Source organism: Danio rerio, chromosome 10 (assembly GCF_052040795.2).
Source record: "Danio rerio strain M-AB ecotype USA chromosome 10, GRCz13ab, whole genome shotgun sequence".
In the NCBI taxonomy this organism is placed as follows: domain Eukaryota; kingdom Metazoa; phylum Chordata; class Actinopteri; order Cypriniformes; family Danionidae; genus Danio; species Danio rerio.
In genome coordinates this window covers 18346058-18366482 of record NC_141030.1, presented here as the reverse complement: position 1 = coordinate 18366482, position 20425 = coordinate 18346058, and the positions used below count along the sequence as shown (strand labels likewise).

General features: G+C 35.8%; 1 protein-coding gene across 11 annotated transcripts in view; it reads left to right on the top strand.

The window, feature by feature from the left end:
* fbn2 (fibrillin 2) overlaps nt 1-20425 on the top strand; it is a 168163-nt gene that overhangs the window by 54585 nt on the left and 93153 nt on the right. For 9 of the 11 annotated variants that reach the window (XR_015500924.1, XR_015500923.1, XR_015500921.1 and 6 more), the window contains 10 exons: nt 659-811; nt 2232-2285; nt 3649-3774; nt 7890-8015; nt 10665-10784; nt 12236-12373; nt 14255-14305; nt 14415-14540; nt 15618-15845; nt 15969-16094. Coding sequence is in view for 7 of the 11 variants with exons in the window: in XM_087270314.1 (XP_087126440.1) it covers nt 659-811; nt 2232-2285; nt 3649-3774; nt 7890-8015; nt 10665-10784; nt 12236-12373; nt 14255-14305; nt 14415-14540; nt 15618-15845; nt 15969-16094 (1248 nt within the window). In the remaining 4 variants the exon portion in view is untranslated. Of the gene's footprint in view, nt 1-624; nt 812-2231; nt 2286-3644; nt 3775-7889; nt 8016-10664; nt 10785-12235; nt 12374-14254; nt 14306-14414; nt 14541-15617; nt 15846-15968; nt 16095-20425 lie in introns of those variants that run through there. The other 2 variants (XM_087270316.1, XM_087270317.1) reach the window with 2 other exon arrangements.

Sequence of the window (20425 nt, the reverse complement as noted above, 5' to 3'; positions counted from 1 at the left end):
ACATTACTACTTCGAATAACGAACCTTTTTCCGAAACAATTGGGTCAAGCGCTTCACTGGTTCAGAAAGCTTCATTTCACCATCACTAATTAGATGTTAACAAGAAGATCATTGAAAGTTGAAGTCTGACTCCAATAGCTTCACCACACAGGAGCTAATTAAGCTAAATCACATGATTAAACCTCTAACGGACAACAGGTCTGGAGAAGAGCTTAGCCACTGCACCAACACTTGTCACCACCAACACTGGTTTGAAGTGCAGCTCAGGTTAAATACTCTCTCTCCTCTCCCAACAGCCAATCACGGGAAAGATCCAATGATCGCTACCAGGTGGACAAAGTTTCCTGCAGGGAGAGAGAGAAAAACACACACAGAGAGAGAGAGAGAGAGGGAAAACACAAAGCACATTGTGCACACCAAAAGATACGTCTTAGAACTTAACACTGTGCATTTACAATAAACTAATAAAACAGTATATAATAGACTGCAGAGTAAAATACTTTGCAGAACACAATTATTCAAATATTTTTTGGAAATGTTCAGTGAAGTTTTCTGTAGCTATATTTGTGGTTCTAGGGAGGTGTTTTTTGTTTCTGTTGTGTTTCCCGTAGCAATGTGGTATAGTTTTGACCATCTTCCTTGCATATTTTTGTTGCAGACACACACATGCGTAGCACCTGTTATGGGGCTGTAAAAAGAGGTTTGTGTTTACGACCCTTCCAGCGTGCTGTCACCAAGTCACAGTGCTGCTGTGCCAACCCTGACTATGCCTTCGGTGAACCCTGCCATCCCTGCCCTGCCAAACACTCAGGTACAGCTACTACCCATGTTGATTCATTTATGTCTAGGATACATATGATACCGTCAGTTTTAAAGATTTTCCATGTGGGTGAATTGTGGGCATGTTTGGCATCTCCAAGATAAATCTATTAGTTTTAAATAATAACACAAATTATCTTATAAATATTAACTAAAATGTTCACACTATACTTATTTTTGTCGATTTTCGCCACCTGAATCAAACATTCATCTGCAATGATAATAAATTAAGTCAAATTAAGTAAATATTTTCTGTTTTATTTGTTATTTCAGTTAGAAAATAAATATTTTGTGTCCGTTCTTATGTTATGGTTAAATCGGTTACAATTAATAACCTAATCAAATGTTGCCTATCACATTTCAGCTTTTTGTGGCATTTTACAGTAATTATGGGTTTCGCTTTACTGTAAATTATACGCTTGTAATATGTCATTCCAGTTTAAGGAAAATTATTGGAAAATTCTTGAAATCCACCCACAATTTCGGAATGAGTCGTGTGTTGTGGCATATGGGAGTCAAGCACACAGTTTTTACAAAGTTTCTAAACATGGGCCTTAATTCTTCCCTTGAGACTGTTGATTTTTCATGCATTGCTACTCCTAATGAGAGAGTTTTGGGAGGAGATCCAAACCAAAATTAAGGACATATGGAAAATACCGATGCTGCAAGACCAGCTCTGCTTTATTGTAGGATCTATAAACAAGCAGACGATATGTATAAATAGTTCTGTTGACTGTCTAGTATGCATTCTATCAGAACAATTTTTTTATTAAAGGGGACCTATTATAAAAAAAACACTTTTATAAAAGGTTTAAGCACAGCTGTGTGGTAACAGTGTGGGAATATAGCCAGCCTCTAATGGTAAAAAAATAATTAATTCATTTTTTTTAATTACAAGTTTTATTTTTACTTTGATTGACATTTTCCCAGTGTACATGTCAATCAATCAAAGTAAAAATAAAACTTGTAATTAAAAAATTTTAATTAATTATTTTTTTACCATTAGAGGCTGGCTCTAATTTTTTCCGGGATTCTTCCGTATTTCAGACCCCATCTCCTGCCACCATCTCGTTTTGTTATTCAGTTTTAAAGAGTTATAAAACATTATTTGTGTGTTTTTTTGAGCTGAAACTTTAAGATGACATTCTAGAGACATCAGAGACTTATTTTACGTCTTGTAAAAAGGGGCACAGTAGGTTAACACTTATGCATTTGTTGTTTCTATCATCTCTAATGTCTAATAATTCTCAGAATTGGTCACACTGATTGTTTTTATATTCGTAGTAGATTACTCAACTGACTTGATGCAGACTGATTCCCTGAGTTTAAATAAATCTCTAAAGGGTATTCTAATTTTATATATATATGAGGGATTAATTATCACTGTGATGTTTGTTCCCTCACTCTTCTAGCTGAGTTTCAGGTCTTGTGTGCGAGCGGTGTTGGATTTTCTGCTGATGGCAAAGGTATTTATCATATCAAGTTTTGATATCATATTATCATGTTATTATGGCCCAATCCCAATTCTACCCCTTAGCTCTTTCCCTTACCTTCACGTGTTCAAGTCATACACACATGCAACACATATTTCACGGGTAGGGCTGTCCAATTCTTTTTAGCTTGAAGGCGAAGAGCTAGATAGCCCTAGATAGCTAGATAGATTTTTCAGGACCACACTCGAAACCGAGGGGTATGAAAAAGACCCAGAAATCGTTGTCTGGGGAACATTTGTATTATCTAACGGAGCTTCTTCACTTTAAATAACTTAATTATATATTAGTTATGTTAACTTATCTGGATTGAATGTTTTGACATAACTCATCATAAGTAGGCCCACACGGAATCTGTACGCGCAGAAATCTGCAGATTTCTGCAGATTCTTAGCCCATGATTGAGTCTATTTATTTACTTGTGTAAATGTGTGTAAAATTATATTTATTCAGTTTTAAAATGTATTTCACTAACATTATTGACTAATATGAAAATGTTTATATGATTTACCTACAATACAGTTTGTAAAGTAATATTTTCTGTCTTTTAGATCGATATATTATATGAGACATGTTTTGTTTACCAAATAAGTGGATCTAATTGGATTTGCATTGTAAACATTAAATAACAGTTAAAAATTTATTATTTTGGAGTTCATGTATTAAGTTTTTAGTTTTTAGTTCACAAAATTCTGCACAGAAATAGCAAAAACATGTCCGCAGATTCTGTCTGGCTTTACTCATAAGTCAAAGTTTTACATGGTTGTACTAAAAAAACCTTAAAAAGAAGAGTCAGCTAAACTAGTTAACGTTTTCAAACATCTGAGCTTTATATATTCTTTTGGAAAGGCACTAAGGTTTTTAATGTTTTTCATGTTTTTTTATTCGTTGAACCATCAATGCCAATAAAGAACCTTAATTTTTAAGTGTGCTTGTGTGCGTAATTCTCTGTTGTTTACTGAAAAAAATGCTGGGTTGCACACAATTCCAACATGTTTCAACACAGATTGATTAAGTTACCCTAATATTTTTTATAAATTTAACTGGATTAAACATAAAATAATTAAGGTGTCTCAAGAAAAACATTAGAATTTTGTTGTTTCATCTAATTTAAACAAGTACTTTGACCAAGAAGCTAAAGTTGAGTGTTTGCATGATGTGCAGTTTCTGTTTTCAACTATTTACAAAGTAAGCATGTGAATGATGTATAGCTTTGAATCTATATTGTTCTTAATCTACTAAAACTTTGCTTAAAATATACCATTTGTCACATTAGTGAATATGACGTGTCTTTTTAAGTGATTCTTTTGATAATTTATTTTATTTATTTGTGAGGCAGACATTAATGAGTGCGCTCTGGATCCGGATATCTGCTCAAATGGAGTGTGTGAGAATCTCCGAGGAAATTTCCGCTGCATCTGTAACATTGGCTATGAAAGTGACCAGAGCGGCAGAAACTGTTTAGGTCAGTTGACATTTAATATAATTACTTACAAGTTACTACCATGAGCTGTCAGGATTGATTTAAGAATTCAAGCCTGTACAAATCAAATTTAGTTGACAAGTGACAATTTTAGTGTGCATCACACAGGCCCTATTTACACCTGTATTAAGATGTGTTTTCATTGAAAGAGGGAGATTTTCATTTACACCCAATGGTAAATGTGGGATTTGTCTCATCTTTCGATTGAAATGTACAAAATAAGCTAAGCCAGTTTGTTGGTCAACGATTTTTATCCATTCATTCATTTTCTTGTCGGCTTAGTCCCTTTATTAATCCAGGTTCGCCACAGCAGAATGAACTGCCAACTTATTCAGCACATTTTTACTCAGCGGATGCCCTCCTAGCCGCAACCCATCATACACACACTCATTCACTATGGACAATTTAGCCTACCCAATTCACCTTTACCGCATGTCTTTGGAATGTGGTTGAAACCGGAGCACCTGGAGGAAACCCACACGAATGCAGGGCGAACATGCAAACTCCACACAGAAACAGCAACTGAGCCAAGGCTTGAACCAGCGACCCAGCGACCTTCTTGCTGTGAGGCGACAGCACTACCTACTGCGCCACTGATTTTATAATTTAAAATTTGAGTACATTTTAATAACATTTTACATAGTGAAATTAAATATACCCCATGAATTGAGTAAATTGATGAATATACACAGTTCCTGAATACAGTTGAATCATTTTTACATTCAAATATTTGTAAATCTTATTTACTTAATTTAGAACCAAATATTATTAACATTTAAATGACATTTAAGTGTAATCAACCTTTCTCTATTATCCTGTTTCCATCTTTATATCGCTTATGCTGCATATTGTTGATTTTGGCTTTACAAATACCAGAGCCGATGGAAAATAAATGCCAGACTAATACATATTTGCTGCCTTAATAAAATCTCGGAATATCACTTAAAAAATGTATAAATGTTAATTAAAATACATTTTTGTATAACCTTTACAGATGTGTGCTTAAGTTTTCTAGACTAGAGCAAACAAAACAGAAATGTGCGCACATCTAAAAATCTCAAAGGCAGGTGCTCGATCAAAAATAAACAAAGTAGCAAAAGATCAAAAGAAAATTGGCACACTGCCCCTTAGAGCTAAAGTGGCAGTGTGCCGATTTTCTTTTGATCGTTTACTACTTTGCTTAAGTTTTCCCATCAAAAATTACATTTTGATACATTTCTTTTAAAATATAATTTTCTTGTTTTTTTTGTGCTGAACTAGTGAATTTATTTCTATGTTAAAATGCATTTACAGTATAAAATCATTTAGGTTCTGTTAATTATTTTAATATGTGCAAAATTATACAGAATTTGTTTTTGAGTAACAGTAGCCGGTGTCGCAGGTGAGAGATTCCACCGACACAAAGATGCAGTGAAAACCCCTGTAAGGGTGTCTATTAAGGGAGTGGAGCAAGGAAAAGGTGCACTGGGATGTGCAGGGCAGTGAGTTCTGTGACTAAAAGGGGTCCGGTGGTTGGGTGGAGTGCCAGTGAGGATGCCCAGTAGATAAGGTAGGAGTCAGCGTAGTTCTTGCTGTCATCCTCCTACACTGTAAAACCCAACAGTTAAATCAAATGAAATGAGTGTAGTTAACTCAAAATTTACTGAAAGTTAATTCTTCTCATTCTTCTCTGAGTTTTGAACTCAGTGTTAATGAAATGTCTCATTACTTCAACTTAAATAAAGTAAGTTCACAGTACTCATATATATTTGTTTTTTTTTTTTTAACTCAAATAGTTTGTTGCAATCAGTTTATGGTCTGAGTTGACTTAACTTAATTGAGTTTTACAGTATTCAGTTGGATTGAGTTCTTTTCATTTATCAGGTTTTACTGTGCCCAGACTGCTTCATTTACGCAAATGGATTAAGTTCAAAGTATTCATTTGGACTAGTTTTTGAACTTAAATGGTTTGCTGCAATCGGTTTCCTCAACTTGTTTGAGTTGCCTTAACCTTCTGGGTTTTACAGTGTAGTTGTGCTTTCCCGTCTTCTTTGACGGCGTGTGTTAATTATCCCTTTTCCAATGGGCAACAGCTGTCCTTGATCAGCATGTAAGAAACAGTCTAATATGCATGCAAGGTCAAAAAGCACTTTCATGGTCTTATAATCTGCATTTATTTTTACCTAATTATTACAGCGACTCCCGTATGAATCGTCCAGTGATTCATTTGTTCCCAAACCCCTCTTTAGCGCGAAGCTAATCTGCGCTGATTGGACCGATGACAGTCTGTTGCGATTGGTCGACTGCCTTCAGTGAGAGAGTGAAATGCCAAACAGCTAATCAGCAATATAAAAGTAGTCACAGTTTATACACGCTCGATAGTGTAGGCGGGATTTTAGCTGCCAGTGGGTCAATGTAAATACAGACGATGGCCTTGAAAATACAGACGACTAACTATTTTATTGAGCAAAAACTCCAAGAACTGGCGAAGAGATCTCCTAGCTTGTCTCACTCTGCTCTTTTCACAGAAACACACACACACACACACACACACACACATATTGCCCTCGTCCTTGCGCGTGCGCGCACACACACAAAAACACACACACACCTCCAGATGACAACGCGCGCGCACACACACACACAAACACACACACATACCTCCGGACGACAGCGCACACACACACATACACGCACGCACACACACACACACACTACTCCTCCTCCACGTAGCTCCGTAAACAAAGCAGCACGCTTCGCGTTTTTAACGTGGCTTTACACGCGATATGAGAATATAGCGAGTTAACCTGATACAGTACACTCGGTTACAAGTAACAAATCACAACTAAATACATTTGCAAGCTAGAGTCAACGAGGCAACAACTTAAATCGCACATACTTACACTTGAGAAATGGAGGAAGAAAAATCCATCCTGACGTCCATCAGTAAGTTACTCTTTACTGATCCTTCCTTTAACAAACGCCGATGAAGTATTCTTTATATAATGTAGTTTCCAGAAGTTTCCAGTAGTTTCCGACTGCTTGGTTATAATGAAGGGGTTTCATCTTTGGGTAGAGACTCGATAATATCCATCTGCAGTGTGACTTCAATCGACCGGCATGTTTGTGTGTGTGTGTTTGTGGGTGTGTGTGTGTCTGGGTTTCTGTGTCAGAGGGCAGGGCCGCAGGTTTCAAATCTCCCGGGTTTGCGCGTGCACGTGAATAACTTGGTTTCGTTAGTACGTCATGGCGAAACACCTAATGACTCGTTATCAAGACGACTCGTTTGAAGCACTATGAGTCGACTCTTTTATAAATGAATCAACAGGTTTAAACACTGTACTCTTTCAGATTTAAGCCTTAGCTGGATACTTCACTTCACTTAGAGCTGTGTTACACACTACATGGAAGGGGGTTTTCAAAAAACCCAAAATATGGGCTCTTTAACGGAGAGATTTTTTCAACACATTTCTAAACATAATATTTTTAATAACTCATTTCTAATAACTGATTTATTTTATCTTTGCCATGATGACAGTAAATAATATTTTACTAGATATTTTCAAGACACTACTATACAGCTTAAAGTGACATTTAAAGGCTTAACTAGGTTAATTAGGTTAACTAGGCAGGATAAGGTAATTAGGCAAGTTGTTGCTTAACGATGGTTTGTTCTGTTTACTATCAAAAAATATAGCTTAAAGGGGCTAAAATATTGACCTTGAAATGTTTTTTAAAAAATTCAAAACAGCTTTTATTCTAGCTGAAATAAAACAAATAAGAAGAAAAAATATTATCAGACATACTGTAAAAATTTCCTTGCTTTGTTAAGCATCATTTGAGAAATATTTTAAAAAATATATATATAATATAAAAGTATAATTATTCAGACTTAACTTACTGTAATTATTTATTTTTATTTTTTTTGGTGAACTAAACCTTTTAATCTTTTAAATTTCAACTGACTCTATAGTTTCTAATTAACATTATTAACATAATTAACATTCCTGTACATTTAAAATAAAGTTGTCGTTTGACATATAGACAAATATTTGACGTGAAAAAGTCAAGATGTTTTCCAATGTGTCTCATAATGACGCAGCGTCCTCTGTTTGCAGATATTGATGAATGTGTGGTGAACAGTCTCCTCTGTGATAATGGCCTGTGCCGGAATGTTCCAGGAAGCTACAGTTGCACCTGCCCGGCGGGGTTCATCTTCAGACATGACACAGAGACATGTGAGGGTCAGTATCAAGAGCTTCTGAGATCACACAGATTCTTGTCACTTTACGTTTTTTCCCCTTCAGTTTCTGCCTATGTGGAAACATGCTATAAATTCCAGAGGCAGGTGTTTACAGTGTTCCACTTAAAACAAGACAGGCCTTACATGCCCTAACATGTATTGGAAAATGGATTAACATAACAGCTTTTTAAAATAGATTTCTTAAAAGTTTTTGAAAAAAGGCTTATCAAGGCTGTATTTATTTTATTAATACTGATTAAATAAATTGCATTCAGTTCTGATTCAATAACAAATTAAATTTTTGATTTAATAACAAAGTAATATTTTGTGACATTGTTAGTTTAAAATAACTGTTTTTTCATTTATTCCTCTGACAGCAAACCTTGCTAGTTTTTAGGTGTCAGTACTTCAATTTTCAGTACCACATAATCAGAAATCATTCTAATATACTGAAACATTTTCTTATTGTTATCAATTAAAAATTGGGCTTCTTTATATTTTTGTGGACACCATTATATATTTTTATTTGAAATCTTTTATAACATTAAGTATTTTTGCTGTCAAGTTTGATCACTTTAAAATGTATTTTACTGAATAAAAGAATGTTTTTAAAAAAAAACAAAAAAACAAGAATGCTGCCAACAAATATTTAAACTATATGTAGGCATAGATTAGTTTTTTAATCTAGATTAATCTCACTGTAGTCTAGAAATTAATCTAGATTAAAATAGCTCATTTGAATTCTGCTGAAGGCATTCAGATTATGTGTGCTACCCAAATATTGACTAAAAGTAAGTCTTTAAGAACGGGTTTCTCAAGCCAGGTGGCGCATTAGACCAGGGGCTCATCTCCTGTTTCCAAAATGCATCACAAACTGCTTTAGAGACTGTTCTACTATGATAATTGGTGATGAAAATAAATGATGTTCAATAAGATGTACTTGTGTTTACAAACTGTTTATTCGGTTAAACATCAATTTTGAACTGTAGGCCTACATAAACTCGAAACAGTGATTTTTGATCACCTAAATCCGACTAAAGTCATAACTGAACCAAACAGAAATGGAACTAAGATGTGGAGTATGCATATATTAGTGGCATTATTGAAGTAAACACCGCAGTCAAACTATTACCGTCATAAAGGACTTTGCGCCATATTTTTTTTGACAAGATCCACACACACGGCTGTCAGTCAAGGACACACACACACACACACACACACTCACACTCACACACACACTGCGAAATGAAGAAGTTTTTTCTTTCCATTCACTGTACGTTATTATATTTTATAACACTCTCACCAGTCCTTACTTCTTATTTGCATCTAATACCCCAATTTGTCACGGGGGCATGAATGAAATGTTCGTGAGTGAAGGTGAAACAGCCGAACTGCGGTTAAAGTCACCCAAAAATACAGGAAACTCTTACATGAAAGCACTTCATTTGAACAGTTGTATTATATTGTTGTCTATTAATGCAAATAACTACATTACATATGTAAGTGAAAGATCCAGAAGGGCATCCAGCTGATTTGATTCAGACAGCACTTTTTTGCTAGACAGTTCACCGGTTCGACTTTCATTCTCAGTCATTCATTTTAAAAAGCACCCGATCCATTTTATTTATTGTATATGTTTTACATGAATGCATAAACTCAACCCAAGCTCATTCTGAAAACGTAGCCCCGTGTACGTTTCTGGAGACCGCGATTTACTTGGCTGGTGTTACGTATGGCCGCATTTCGTTTTGTCGAGCGAACGCTACGGGGTGGTGTGACGCCACTCCTTTTCTCCGCGCTCGCCGGCTGTGACAGCTCATCTCCGTGTGAAGGGCTTTCCTGCCGCAACCAGTTTGTCCGAAAGGCGTTCGAAAGCCGAAAAAGCATGGCACAGCGGCCTCTCGTGGATTCGCGTAAACAAAAACTGCACAAATACGTACCTCCCGGGATGCATTCATGTTAGCACGTCACGTTTGATGTGGTAATTTCAGAGTAGGAATAGACACAGGTTCAAATAAAAAAAAAAATATATACAAATCTCACTTTAACGCAGCACGTTAAGACAGTTAACGGCCCACCTCTAATTTAAACAAAGCAACGAACAAAACACGCAGACATCATGGGAGTGACTTAAAACTAATGACAATGAAGGGCTAAGAGAACAGGGCATAAATACAAAAGGAAACCATTAACTAAACAAGCTGATGAGGGGGTGGAGACAATTAACACAAAGATTAACAAGATAAGGGTTAACAAAGGTGACAGGAAGTGACATGAAAACACTGAACTAAAACAAACAAAAACAGAGGCCAGGATGTTACAATAATAACAAACACCAAGAAAGCATATCAGAATGATTTCCAAAAGGTAGTGCAGCATGACTCTCATAAATTCAGCATTGCCATCACAACAATGGATGACATTTTGTTTTAGATTCAAACAGAGAACCGTACTACTAATAAATAGTATTCTTTTGTAAAATATTACTGTTTTTACTATTTTTTTTATTAAACAAATGCAGTTTTTATATGCATTTTAATAGGGTACAAGCGGTATACTGTACGTATCTTTAGTATTTTGGGACTGTTCATTTAATTGTCAGATCATATAACCTTTCAGTTGATCAACCATCATTGATTTTGTTTTCCAGATGTGAATGAGTGTGTGAGCAGCCCATGCGTCAATGGAGTGTGTAAAAACAGTGCAGGCTCTTTCTACTGTGAATGTTCACAAGGAAGTAAACTGGACAGCACTGGACTTTTATGTGTTGGTAAATGTATACATTTAAACATGTACACCTAAATCAAGGCCATTTTACTTCTATTACTCACTTGTTGATGCAAGAAAAATACAGTGGATGGCAAATATAGATAACACTTTGTAAACACATGATTTTTCAGATATAATGTCATGTTTATTTTTCAGAATCTTATTTTTACTATGCTGTTTTTCAAGGAAATTCCCTTTTTTGGAAAACCTCTATAATTGCTTGATAACAAATGTCATGGTTGGATGATGAAAGAAGGGGAACCGCTTGGAATATTTGCATTTACTTTGCTATGTACTTTTTGAAGAGGCAAAACTCCTTCAAACAATAATACTTCTGCATCCTTTTAACTTACTTCTTTGCACACTTTACACAAAGTGCTTTTCAGCGAAGGTTATTTGGCCTTTTGATTCTTTCAAAAGAGGTTTGGTCCCTGCAGAGTAGTGTTGCCAGGGTCACAGTTGTCTGCATAATTGAGCTCTTGAAAATGCAGTAGTTTTAAAAAATATGAAGTGAATTTTTTGGGGCTACATTTGTACCAAAATGTTTTTTTTATCTGGAATACAAAATGAAAACTAAATTGTTTCTTAATGGGCACTGACTTTGGAATACATGCAAGTGAGTCAGTACTTAAACATTTAAACTCTATCACAAACTAATGATGTCAGCAATTAACTCTGATTGGACAAGAAAAAAAGGGCAACTATTCATTCCTTTTGGTGGGTTTTGAGTTGTCATTGGGTTGGCCTTTTTTTAGACCTGGCAACCCTGCTGGTGGTCTTTCAGTTCAAATTTTCTTCACTTTGGAGACACAGTATGTTAAGATAAAGATCCTTACCCTTTCACATGTGAAGTAGTGAGCAAACTCAGCTTCATTGTTGAACTGATTTTCCATTGAAATTCTCCTCATCCTGTCCTCGCATTTTCATTTTGAGGAAGATTTTTAGGGACTTGAGTAAAAATACAGTATTCTAGAAATCACAGATTTGGCTGCAACCTACCTCTTGTAATTTGGCTAAAAGGGTCACTTTGGTTTTCATCTGTACAACCTCACTTTAGAACAGCTAATTATTTTGCAAAGTCAGAAAAATTATTGATTTTTAGGTTGCCAGATCAGCGGATAATTAAGGAAATGACAAATTAACCTCAATAACTGTGAGGAATTTGAAAGTGTTTCTCTAATTTTGATCATTGTTCTTTTTAAAACATTGAAAACTATCCATCTTGATATTTAAAACATCGACCTGTCTTTCAGAATATATTTATATAATATTCTTAAAAAATAATTTTTACTCTTGCACAAATTGAACTAGAAATTTAGGAAACTGTTGCTTGTTCTCTAAATTTTGCGACCACTGTGTTAAAAAAATACCATCATTACTAAAAGAAACAAACAGTTTTCTGTGGTGTATTTCTGTGCATTTTATTGTGCTAAGGAAGGTTTATTTCTACAGACAGTGTGAAGGGTTCATGCTGGTTAACTCTTCAGGATGGTCGTTGTGAAGTTAACATCAACGGAGCTACACTGAGATCACAGTGCTGTGCCACACTAGGATTGGCGTGGGGCAGCCCATGTGAACCATGTCAAACTGGTATGAAAACGTTGCTTCTTACTGTACAGAGCTACAATACTAAACAATAAATACAAGGTTAGTACTATACTATACTCCAGCATATATGCTTTTAAAGGGATTGTTCACAACAATATTCAATTTGAAACTTTAAGTGATGTGTAATTTGGCTGTGAACATAAGCAACATCTCTGAATGTAATATGTTTAAAGTTCAATGCAAAGGGAGACATTAGCTTTTACAGAGTTTGCTTAGCAAAGCGAACTTTGGGGACTACAAAAAGATACATCCAGGCTAGTGAGATCACAAGGGTTTCCGGTTACACGCATTTACCATGCGCTCACACCCTGCACAGCAAAGGGCCGTGGCCAGAGGTGTTGTAATGGTACAGCAGAGAAAGCTAAAATGCCATCCAAACGCTGCTATTTCCACAAAGCTTCTTCTGTTTCTGTATTTTAGCTTCCAAAGGACACGACACAAAGACAGAAGTGCTTACAGTTTAATTATAATTAGACAATTATAAAAAAATATATAGCAAGCATTTGACAAAGGACAGCTTCCACAATCTTTTCCAGTTCAGTGTTAAATACTCCTTAAAGGAGCAACTCCAACAAGCAGAAGCTGTGACTTGTGAGCCACAATCTGTAAGTATTTTTATTTGCTAAAATTGATCGATGACATGCATATTGTGTAGCATTAATGGTATGTTGTAGCAAGGATATAAACAATGGGAAATGCTGTTTGCCACCGCTAACAATTTAGCTACAAATTCATATTTATCAGTCAAACTGCTGTAAACAGCCACAATCTTCATCAGCGCTGCAGTGTCTCTCAATGCGGCCGCTTTCTTTCTGTTCTACATCTTAGATAATTAACTCACAAAAGATATGTAAATGGTTCATATTACTTACAAATGCTTATTCTGAATATATGTGAAAGACGTGTAACGCGTTGAGTTAAGAAAAAAATACAGGATAGCTCACCTAAATCATGTTACAAAAGAACAATCAAAGTTTACGTGGGTCGCATTCCACATCTTGCACTTTAATCTCCTGTCAATTGCGTCACTGTATATTACAGAGAAATAAGAGAAAGAGAAAAATAAAAATAAATATCAGTCCCGCACACATGTGATTCTTGATTTCATTTTAGAGAGCAGGCATGAGGGTCATCCTTTTAATTTTCTGTCTGATAAAGGCTCAAAAGAATACTGCTAACAGCTACTCTGACTGACAGTATTTACACAGCTGAGGCAAAGCGTATGCTTGTGGAGGCGTGGACGCTTTACTGGTGATGTGGAGCCGATCTACGAATCACAGCACATTATGTTTGCTGACCAATCAGAGTCAATCAGAGTGGGTTTACGCGAGAACAGCGTGGCTGCGAACGGCACTCGCGAGAGACATTTTAGATACGAAAAAGTCGTCCATGGGACTACGTTTTCAGAATGAGCCTGGGTTGTTTTGCATCTTTGCAAGCTTTAAAGTTACACACTGGACCACCCCTTTAAAATATTTTTTTTTGCTCACCAAAGCTGCATTTATTTGATTAATACAATAAAGAAAGTAATGTCATGATTTTATTAATACATTTTCAGCAGTCACAACTTCACTTTTTATTATTACATGATCCTGTAATTTAGTTTAGTTTAATAACTGTACAGCAATAACTGTAATTTAGTTATTGCTGATTTAGTTTGAGTGATTTTTTAGAACTACTTCATATAAGTATTAAAGAAAGTAGTATTAAAGTTTTAAAGTATTAAAGAAAGTATGCTGCTTAGAATTTCTGTCATTAAAAAAAATTCTTGTTAACAAATAATTGCATTGTCTTTGTTTCACATGCCGTATATATTTACGTGATTATTTATGTGATTAACTATGTGATTATTTATGTGTCCAGATCTAGTGTGCGAACGAGGATTTGCTCGGTCAAGAGGGGCTTCATGTGAAGGTGACAGTTTCATAGAAACGACTTTAACATAAACTCTGTTTTCTCTGATTTTGAATTATAAAGCTTACTAAGGTAAAAATGCCCACCTCTCCTCTCTCTCCCTGTGTAGATGTGAATGAATGTGAGGTGTTTCCTGGTGTGTGTCACAATGGACACTGTGTGAACACTAGAGGCTCATTTAAATGTCAGTGCCCAGAAAGCCTCACACTGGATGTCACTGGACGCCTCTGTGTTGGTAAGCCACCCTAATTTTGTGTCAAAGTATAATTCAAAGTGTAATTTAGTTGTTTTATTAGATCATAATTGCTTGATTCATATGGATTTAGGTGTCTTTATGAACTTTTGGGGTGACACAGTGGGGCAGTGGGTAGCGCTGTTGCCTCATGGCAAGCAGGTCTCTGGTTCAAGCCCCGGATGGGTCAGTTGACATCTGTGTGGAGTCAGTCACTCAGTCTTTATTCATTTCCCCCAGGGCATTCATTTCCTTTATTCATTTCCCGATTTAGTTGCAGCACACAAGCATATTACACATAATACAAAAAACACATTGTACAATGCAAATCTACCCTAAATTTAAAAACTTTACAGTTGAGGGGATGAATGAAAGTTTAAACCGATATTTTTTATTAATAGGAGTTCTGTATCGAATACCAGAAGATAAAACTCGTGGTGCATAGTATGGGAATCATCTGACAGAATTCTCTGAGCTTTGCTCAAAACTTGTCTATGGTATAACTGAGCCATGGTCATCTGTATTCTCCCTGTTATTTTTCCTCCTAGGTTCACAATTTTTTCTAAACAACTCTTATTTTTTACACTTAGAGTTTGCTTGTTCTCCTCATGTTGGCATGGGTTTTCTTTGGGTGCTTTGGTTTCACCCACAGTCCAAAGACATGTAGTATAGGTAAATTACTGTAAATAAGCTAAATTGGCCGTTGTATATGTGAGTGAATGGAAGAGTGTATGGTTGTATCCCAGTGCTGGATTGCAGCTTGAAGGGCATTTGCTGCGTAATAACACGTGCTAGATAAGTTGGCGGTTCATTCCACTGTGGCAACCCCTGATTAATAAAGGGATTAAGCCATAAAGAAAATGAATGAATGAATGTACCTTTGAAGCTTGAACCCAGATTTTAGACTGAATAAACTAAATAAAATAGGATAAGACAATGTTAAAAACAACTTAATTTCAGTCGTTTATCAGTGTAATGTATTACAAAAAATAGAAAAAGTTTTTTGGATATTATTAAAATAAAGTATTAAAAAAATCTGTGCAAAATGATGGGAGTAAATTATTTGTTTTGTCCAAACAGATGTTCGTTCAGAGCCGTGCTTTCTTACTTACGAAGAAGATGTGTGTACACAGCCGGTACCAGGACGCTTCCGCATGGACATGTGTTGCTGTACGGTGGGTTTGGCTTGGGGCAAAGATTGTGACTTATGTCCTGAGCCTGGTACTCGGCAGTTTGACACCCTGTGCCCAAGAGGACCAGGCTTCGCCAACAAAGGAGACGTGCTCACTGGCAGAGCTGTCTATAAAGGTCAAAAAGATTTTGATCTTTGATTTTGAATATTTAGCTTTTACTGTTATATTATACTGTTATTCTGTTATAAAATTTATTTATAAAGTAAGTTTATAAATGGAGCTATTCCCTCTTCATCAGATATTAATGAGTGCAAAGTTTTCCAAAGCATTTGTGTCCATGGGAAATGTCGGAACACCATTGGGAGCTTCAGATGTCGCTGTGATAGTGGATTTGCACTGGATACCAATGAGAAAAACTGCACAGGTAAAACAAATCATTTTCATTACACCATGTATTTACAGTATGATGATAGTAATAAATTTAATTCTATAGACTGGGTTGTCACGATACCATTAATTCATGTAAGGATACTATATCAGCTAAAGTATTGTGATATCATGTAGTATTGCAATACTGCATTAATGAAATCCATGAAGAAAAAAAAATTGTCAGAAATATTATATTTTATTTGTTATAATATGCTCTCTTGAATTGAATTAATAATTCCCTTTTTATTGAAAAAAGTATTTGCATGTCTCTTCACCTAAAATGTATTCGTACCAGCAAAAATAAGATTAAAATAAAGATACAAATTATACCAAATGAAATTCGTTACCCAATAAACTTAGGGTATATGAAGTGGTCAATGTTTCCTGTTGCTATTTGGGTTTTTCATCTATTATTATTATATTTTTTATCTTATCAGGTAAGAATCCAGAGTATTTCACTCTGTGAGTTGTTCTTTTTAAGAGATTGTCACGGTTGTTGTAGCTATTAAATATTGACAGGAGCGGAAATGTTTTGCAATCTTAGAAAGCTCCATAGACAATTAAAATACAATGGTCTATTGCTGCTGAAACGTGAGCATTGTAGTGAGGGTGCTTTCACACTTATTCTTTTGTTATGGAACCTGGTGTGTTTATCCAGTTAGTGCGTTCGTTTGGCAAATGTGAATCCTGCAATCGCGCTCAGATCCACTTCAAAACAATTGGTCTGAGATCATCTGAATGAGGTGGTCTCGCCTCGATTGAAATAAACTTTGGAGTAGATCGATTGTAGTGAGAAAGCAAACTGATCTGAGCCAGGCTAAATCACAGTGTTTTATGGATGGGTAATAGGCATATATACAGCTATATGAAAAGAACATTATGAGTTGGGTGGGCAATATGAAGAGAACATTATGAGTAGGGTGGGCAATATGAAGAGAACATTATGAGTAGGGTGGGCAATATGAAGAGAACATTATGAGTAGGGTGGGCAATATGAAGAGAACATTATGAGTAGGGTGGGCAATATGAAGAGAACATTATGAGTAGGGCGTCATTCCTAAATTCCGGTAAATGTGCATTTCATGTCAAATTTGAAAGTGAAAGCATGTTAGATGTTTATCTGTTTGGAAAATTGACCGAATTGCAGTATTGGTTTATCTGTTATTTTTGTCTATAATGTAAAGCCTAATGCCCAAGCCAACTGCTATGTATGAGAAAGTCTTACCTCTGTTTAATTAAATTCAATTCAGCTTTATTTGTATAGCGCTTTTACAATGTAGATTGTGTCAAAGCAGCTTCACATAAATAGTCATAGTAAATTATATCAGTGTAGTTCAGTTTTTAGTGTTTAGGTTCAGTTCAGTTCAGTTCAGTTCAGTTCAGTTCAGGGTGGTTTAAAATCATTACTGAGAGTCCAAACACTGAAGAGCAAATTCATTGATGGGCAGCTCTACCGATCCCAAACCATGCAAGCTAGTGGCGACAGCGGAGAGGGAAAAAAACTTTAACGATAGACGAAAAAAAACCTTGAGAGAAACCAGACTCAGTTGGGCACGACCATTTTAGGGCTCTATTTTGACGGTCCATGCGCAGAGCGCAAAACGCAGGGTGCAAACGCTTTCAGGGCATTTCAGAATGTATTTTTGCAAATTTAAGGACGGGAAAATCTGCTTTGCGCCGCGGCGCATGGTCTAAAAGGGTTGGGTTTATTTTCCTAATGAGTTATAAGTGTGTTTTGAGAATAAACCAGTCTCATCTGCCATTCCCTTTAAGAGCCAGCTGCGTCGTGCCATAAGCGCATTGCTATTAACATGGCGTAAAGTAAGTTCACTTTCGCTTTTGCTCTCGTGGATAGGAAAACCTTACCGCACAGACATCAATTAGCCTATAAATAATTAATTTTGTTTGTTAAGCGTGAATATTTGTTTCAAAACTATTTTTAAATTCAGTTCTAATTTCCAGCAAATGAATAAATGAACAATATTAACAAAGTGTGGTCAAAATTTGGAGTTATTTCTAAATACACTAGCTATGCCCCATATGGTCTAAAACCTGACAGGTGGACAAATCTAAGCTTGTTTTTAATAAAACAAATATAAATATGGATATAATAAATAATACTGCTAATAATAATAACATTAAACAAAAGCAAATTGAATGAACTGAAAAAGCCTCCCGAGATGAAGAAAGTGTGAAGGCAGTGGTTTTTAAATTCATGTAGGCTAGAAATTAACATGTTTTGTAATATTTTAATCATTTATATTTATATACTATATATATCCTTATTATTTCCCAGAGATGGGTTGCGGCTGGAAGGGCATCCAGTGCGTAAAAACTTGCTGGATAAGTTGGCGGTTTATTCCGCTGTGGCGGATTAATAAAGGGACTAAGCCAACAAGAAAATGAATGATATATCCTTATTATATATATTCTTAATATATTATATCTTTTTCATATGTAAAGATATTTGCGTATTGCTCTGTATCTTGTTTGTAGTGTGTAAGCCAAGCGCACTTTGCGCCAGACAATAGAACAGAACAGACTATTTACAGTTTCTCAAAATAGCAATGCACCAAAACATGCCTGCTTTTTTAGACCACAACGCCTATGGGCGCACATTTGAGCGCAAATTCATTTGCTATTTAAACAGTGTGGCGCAACACCTCAAAATGACCCTTGCGCCGAGCTTAAAGTATCAAAAGACCATTGCGCTGCGCTTTGCGCCACATTGCGCCAGGTGTATGATAGAGCCCTATATTTCTCCACTGGCCAAAAGTCTTGTGCAGAGCTGCAGTCTCAGCGATGGAGGCTGGAAGCTGGCCTCAGCGAAGAGATTTATATTTGGTGACGACGTCTGTGGGTGTCACAAAGAACAACATTGTAATCATTTTAATCCCTGTTTCGGAACAAGAGAATCGATCCACAGGTGTGAAAGCACCCTGACTTTTCCACATGCAACATTATGTATTGTAGACAGACCGTTAATGACGATACTACTAGGGATGTGACAAGATCCTGATGATGAGATCTCGTAAGATTAAATTGTGACGAGATTTCTCGTCGAGGTGAAAAGTACAGTTAGACATTTCAAAGGGTTTTTACAGTAACTTACTGGCAACACTGTTGCCAGTAAGTTACTGTATTTTAGATTTACAGTATACAACTGTAAATCCGTTTACAGCATGTTACCGTAGTGTCTGAAAATGGTTAACTACTGTAAAAACCTAAGTTAACAGTTAGCTACTGTAAACCTTTTAATTTTGTCCTAAATATTTTATAATATAATTTTATTAATATTATTTTAATACTATAGACCTAAAAAATACACAATTACAAAATATTAACAAAATAAACACTCTTTATTTAAAACATTGGAGATGCTTAAAACAAGCTTAAAAATGTGTAAAAACATTACATTTCAATCATTCAAAATATTTTATTTTAAGAAAAAAAACATTGAAAATGACAAAGCACATTAACATACATGTACAAAACTAATTTAAGTGTCTGACCTGCATATTGTTGAGAAAAAAAAAACAATTGTACTAAGTACTACTGACATTAAACCAGACACAATTACAAAATATTCCATTCTTTAAAACATTAATAATGCTTAAAGCATTTAAGGAAAATGTGTGAAAATTACATTAAGCAATAAAATCAACACATTAAAAATAAATAAATCACACAAAGCACTAGAACATACATGTACAATAAAAATTTAAACTTCTGAATTGCATATTGTTGGAAAAATAAATATTTGTAACTATTAGCCGACTCAGAAACAACCCAACTTTAAAATATAACTAGTTCTGGTGTCAAATGCTCAACAAGGTCTGAATTCACATGTTCAAATGCAATTCATCTTTATTTCTATTGCACTTTTACAATGTAGATCAATGATGTCAAAGCAGCTTAACATAGAAGTTCTTATAAATTGAAGCTGCTTCAGTCCAGTTTTCAGAATTGAAGCAGTAAATGTTACTGCTGAAAGTCCAAACACTGAAGAGCAAATCCACCGATCCACCAATCGTAGCCAAGTGATCCAGTGGCGACAGTGGCATGGAAGAAACTTCACCAACTGACGAAAGTGTAGAATAAAATCCCTTGAGAGATACCAGGCTCAGTTGGGCACGACCAGTTCTCCTCTAGCCAAACTTGTGCAAGGCCGCAGTCTAGGCACCAGAGGCTTGAAAGTTCACCAGCGGGTGGTCAGGCTGGCCCATTGGATCAATGCGGAAACTCATTGATCACATGTGTCTTTTAGGATTCACTCCTCCATGACCACCACAGCATCTTGTCAGGATTTGGCCCAGTCCAGGATTA